Genomic DNA, 4720 nt, shown 5'->3' on the forward strand with positions numbered 1-4720 from the left:
TTACACTTCATTGCCAGTAGGGAGAGCCTTGTGGATTTCAGAAATTATATATATATGTTTTAAAAAAAAAATCTACTGTGCAGTTTGAATGACATTTGAGAAAGAGTGTTTATCTGATATTCGTGTTTGTATTCATAAACCGTGTTTTGATGTGTAATTGTGGCCCGTTTGAATCCCTAATGCGAACCAGAAGATAGGATGCACAGGGAAAAGGCAGTCCAAAAAGGCTCGCCTATATGGAGCACTGGGGTGTAACCCTATTACTGCTTTACAGAGCTATTGCGTGTTTAGCTGCGCCGTTATAGGCTTGTAGCATACCGGTGACATTGATTAGGTCGAACTTCAAGGGAAGCCACTGAGGCTGCATGGGGGGGGAAAGCGAAAGGGGATTTTTACTTAAGACTAATGCAGTAGTCGTATAATTGTGGTGAGTCCTATAGAATCATATTCTGTGCAAGATGGGGTTGAGAATATGCACCTGGCCGCCATTTTGCATGGTGAGCTATCACAGCTACCTATAGCCTTTACCTTTGTATCTGTGGCGGCCATAATAAAACGAGGCCAGCTTGTGTGGGCTTCTTTTGCTTAGATTTCACAGCATGTACAATTATGTGCCAACAAAACACCCTCTCAAATGCTTCCAAATGTCCCATTAATGTTCAGATCTTTATTTCACTGTGGTGGACACATGTATTTTTAAAAAGTGTTACAGGTCACGGCTATTAAAGTAATCCCACCAGTCAGCACTCAGAAAGCCTTATTTTGAATGAGAACACTCAAAGACGCAAGCCCTAATAACAGACTGAGGTAACACCAATAAACGTTTCAATATTCTGTTTATTGAAGACCTTACGCATATACATTCATATCATTATTACTTTTACAAGACAACGTAGCAATCCTTATAAGCGCAAAGAAAGGAATGCAATGGGGGGCGACATAAAAGAACGATAAACAACTACTACACTGAAACAGGGTTTCTTTAAATGTCATGAATGGTAAAATAAAATAAAATAAAAAAAAATTACATACCATTTCTTATACCCATCCTTGGCAGTATATAGTTTTGGCCTACATTCCCAACCCTTAGAACCACAAATCGGATATATGGAATGCGATATTGTACAAGACGATCAATAACATAAAGCACTATTACATAGCGATAAGGGCTCCTCAAATAGGATGCAAATACTAACATATGTAATTTCATTTTACAAAGTTATACACGAGTACAAGGTAGGGAAAGGGACAACACTGAGCACATTGCAAGAGAGCAAGTACATTAAGTAGGCCTAACAGGCCTTCCGTCCTTCCACCCTAATAATAATAATATTAATAATCATAATAATAATATTAATAATAATAATACATTCTTTCTAGACGCCTGTGTCAAAATGTTTTAGGTTGTTGACTTTTGATTTGTTCAGAAAAAAAGTATAAAAAGTCACCTACAGAAAAAGTGGCCCGCAGAACATGACTTATAGCTATTTCACATCAATAACATGCTGCAAACATTTCACTGCTATAGCTTACTCATTATACATGACAGATAATGCACTGCATTCGCCCCGAATTAAGGGGGCACACACGTAGGCCTATAATTAAATTCTCTAAATTTCTACATATTTATTTTTATAATGAGCACCAAGTTTCAGAAATGCTCTTTCAGGCCTCAGAGAACGCATCCCCCTCCTGTTTTAGGTGGTTCCCTTTTTTAACTGAGTAGTTGTTATAGATATACTAATGTAGTTATACTGTGGAGTCTTTCCATTACAGATCCTTGTGATCCTTGTTTATTGTAGATTACACTGTTTCTTTTTTCACTGGCACAGTCTGGACGTGGACTTTTTAATAGCAGCTCAAAGCCGTTTTCAAACGGTGATCTCACTCAACGAAAGAAATGAAACCCATGCAGGATTCAGTGGTTGTTGTTAAGACAAGTTGAAAGGTAATAAAAGTAACGCAAAATACCTTTAGAAACTTGTTCGCACATGGACAGTCATGTCAGTTAATTTTTCAATGCGCAGTCATAAAGATATCATATAGATTACATTGCGGTCTTAGTCCTGCCTCTCCTCATGCAGACTCCAGACTTCCACATCTCCTGCCCGTGACCGTGAACGTGCTCACAAACTTGGCGAAAACTACAGAAATGAGACAAAGATGATGCTCCTTGAACGCAACAAATAATAGCTGTGGAAGTTAAAGCAACTGAGAGGGAGATTGTTTTTTATCAGTTCAGAACTTCAGAGAAAATGTCGCGCGGATGCGCTCCAAGCTTCTCTATCAGACTTCTCTTATTATTGTTTTTTAAACCCTATTTAGGAATTTACCAAGTGAACCCGCTCCCGACTTATTTTTTTCTGACTAAAAAAAATAATAAAAAGACCGTTGTCACTATGTGTCATCCCAAAAAGATATTTTTTGGGAGACAGGTTTCGCGTGACCTACACAATTATGGCGTACAATCTGTTAACAGATCAGAAAAACCAACCTACACAGAAAACACATTCTCACAGCTTTTTGTGCGATTATGCCAAACATGGAGGCTCACTGACATATAGAGTGCAGCTTTGGATGACAGAAAGTGGCTTGTTTTGGGCTTTTGCAGCCCGCACCATTGAGGAAAAAAATATGTAAAAATTGCCCGCAATGTAAAAGATGGATATATGAGTGCATGCATTGAAAGAAGACCTAAGGGAGCGTAGAAGGCTTGGCTTTTACTGCCTATTGATTCACCTTCTGCCGCATCTCTAAAAGTAGGCCAAAGCTTGCTCCCTCAGCATGAGTCTCTTCTTCTTCATCCTGCGGTTCTGGAACCAGATCTTGACTTGTTGGTCGCTGAGGTTCAGACGATCGGAGAGCTCCCTCCGCCGCTGCCTGGTGATGAACTCATTCAGCATGAATTCACCTTCTAGCTCAGCCAGCTGAAGTTTGGAATAAGGTTTGCGCTTCTTTCTGGTCCGAGTGTGCATTGGGTACCACGGGGCACCTGGAGGAGAGGGAGGAGGAGGAGGGGGCACACAACGGATCAGTCACCACAGTTGCAAAATCACGGTCACCTCCAAGGTTATGGTGAACCCACAGGGGCATCAGACGTCCATGGCAAGTTGGGGTAATTGCATTACAAGACTAAGTCAATTTAACATCCACTTTAACAATATACTGGAGAGTAATTCTATCTAGAACAGAAAACATTCTAACAGTAAGACATGTCGTCTTTCTAAAGATGTCTGCGGGCGTAGAAATATCGACATTATTCCAGTAAACTAAACAAGATTAATTAAGTTTGAAAACATATCTGATGTAGGGTTTCTGCTTTATATTAGACTGACATAACTGACGCCCATGGAAGCTGTCACTTCCTCCACAAACAGCCAAACTGGATTTGTTTTGCTGTCTGACTGGACATGTCTGATCTCAGATCCAATATCTGGACAATCCAGACTGCTACTGCACTCCGATTTGGTGCAAATTTTGACAAAACATGTTAATTTTTCTATTTTTCAACCTTCTTTATGGAGACCACCACTATACCGCGGTTTGTGTCACATGAAGTTTTATTGTTGCAGTTAAAGCTGCATTAACGTGATAATTAAGCCGTGCTTGCAAATACCCCTACTTATTTGCGAGTTTCAGAGCATATTAAATGACTCTTGAGTCCACAGCGACAGATATTAATTCTGTTTACGAGTCATTAAAAAGAAAACTCTCTCTGTTCGATGCAGTCAACCAAAGCGACTCACCTCTTTAAATCACTGCACTAATTTGTGTGTACAGAGTGCAACAATGGAGCAAAATCAAGCATTTACGTGCCTGGATAACAGAGCCTCATCTATGGAAATGCGATGACACAATTGACTGTTTGTTGTAGGCAATATGGTCTGGTGAGGTTATCTGTAACTGTACACTGCCACATGGTGCATGGAGTATTTTAGGGCAACCCCTAGCGGCGTTTGTACACCACGCAAGTACCCTGCAGGCTAAAGCCTGCAAGTTGTGCATCAACATAACGAGCTCTAATGACGGTTTAATACCGCAAATGCACGCTGCATGCAGCTTTCTGATAAATAATGTGAACGTGCCTTGATAATTATTGTGATTAAAAAACAAAAACAAAATAGCACCGACCTCCGCCTGCGGCTATGTTGCTTGAATGGCTTCCCGGTGACACCAGGGTCTGTGTGTCGCTGGATGAAGGCTTGCTGCCCTCGTTGAGCAGAGAGGAGCTGGAGTCGGACTCCATTGACTGACAGGATGGCGGGTCTTGCGTTAGCTGCTCGGTCCCATAATCATATTTGGAAAAGGCGGCACTGCTGCCAATTCCACTGTGCATCCCGTGGTCAGATGTTAGGGATGATGTGTCTCTCGCCCTATCCTCTCGTTTGAGGCTGCTGCCACCTGAACAGGTCTCCCTGTTCCCGTTGCCGTTGTTGTAATAACATTTACCGTCTTCTGGTCTGGTAATTTCACACGACCGATTGAAGGAAGGGTTAATAGACACGGGGCTGCTAAAGTAGGATTGAGAGTATCCATTGCACGGCTCCGAAGGATTCCACGGGAGGGAGCAAACATTGTCCCTTCTCGGGTAGGAGAGAGACGGTAGCCCCGCCAGTTGTCCCCCTGAGGCTCTAAAATTCGGAAAGTAAAATGTGTCTCCAGTGTGGATGTTTACCAAAGGTCCCACAAACCCTGGATTAAGGAGATTATGCTCGCCCAT

The 4720-nt window shown here is 41.7% G+C and overlaps 1 protein-coding gene across 1 annotated transcript; it reads right to left on the minus strand.

The window, feature by feature from the left end:
- Positions 1 to 1651: 1651 nt before the first annotated feature.
- Positions 1652 to 4720, minus strand: hoxc12a (homeobox C12a). The gene is made up of 2 exons (XM_008288288.1): positions 4132 to 4720; positions 1652 to 2992 (listed from the first exon to the last, which is right to left on the minus strand). The coding sequence occupies exons 1-2, from the start codon at positions 4718 to 4720 to the stop codon at positions 2754 to 2756; spliced, it is 828 nt and encodes a 275-aa protein (XP_008286510.1). The 3' UTR covers positions 1652 to 2753.

This window comes from Stegastes partitus, unplaced genomic scaffold (genome assembly GCF_000690725.1).
Source record: "Stegastes partitus isolate 25-593 unplaced genomic scaffold, Stegastes_partitus-1.0.2 Scaffold551, whole genome shotgun sequence".
In the NCBI taxonomy this organism is placed as follows: domain Eukaryota; kingdom Metazoa; phylum Chordata; class Actinopteri; family Pomacentridae; genus Stegastes; species Stegastes partitus.

Coding starts and splice junctions, on each gene's coding strand:
- hoxc12a (XM_008288288.1), bottom strand. CDS start 4,720: ATGGGCGAGCATAATCTCCTTAATCCAGGGTTTGTGGGACCTTTGGTA. Junction 2,993..4,131: donor CAACATAGCCGCAGGCGGAG/GTCGGTGCTATT, acceptor CCTCTCCTCCAG/GTGCCCCGTGGTACCCAATG.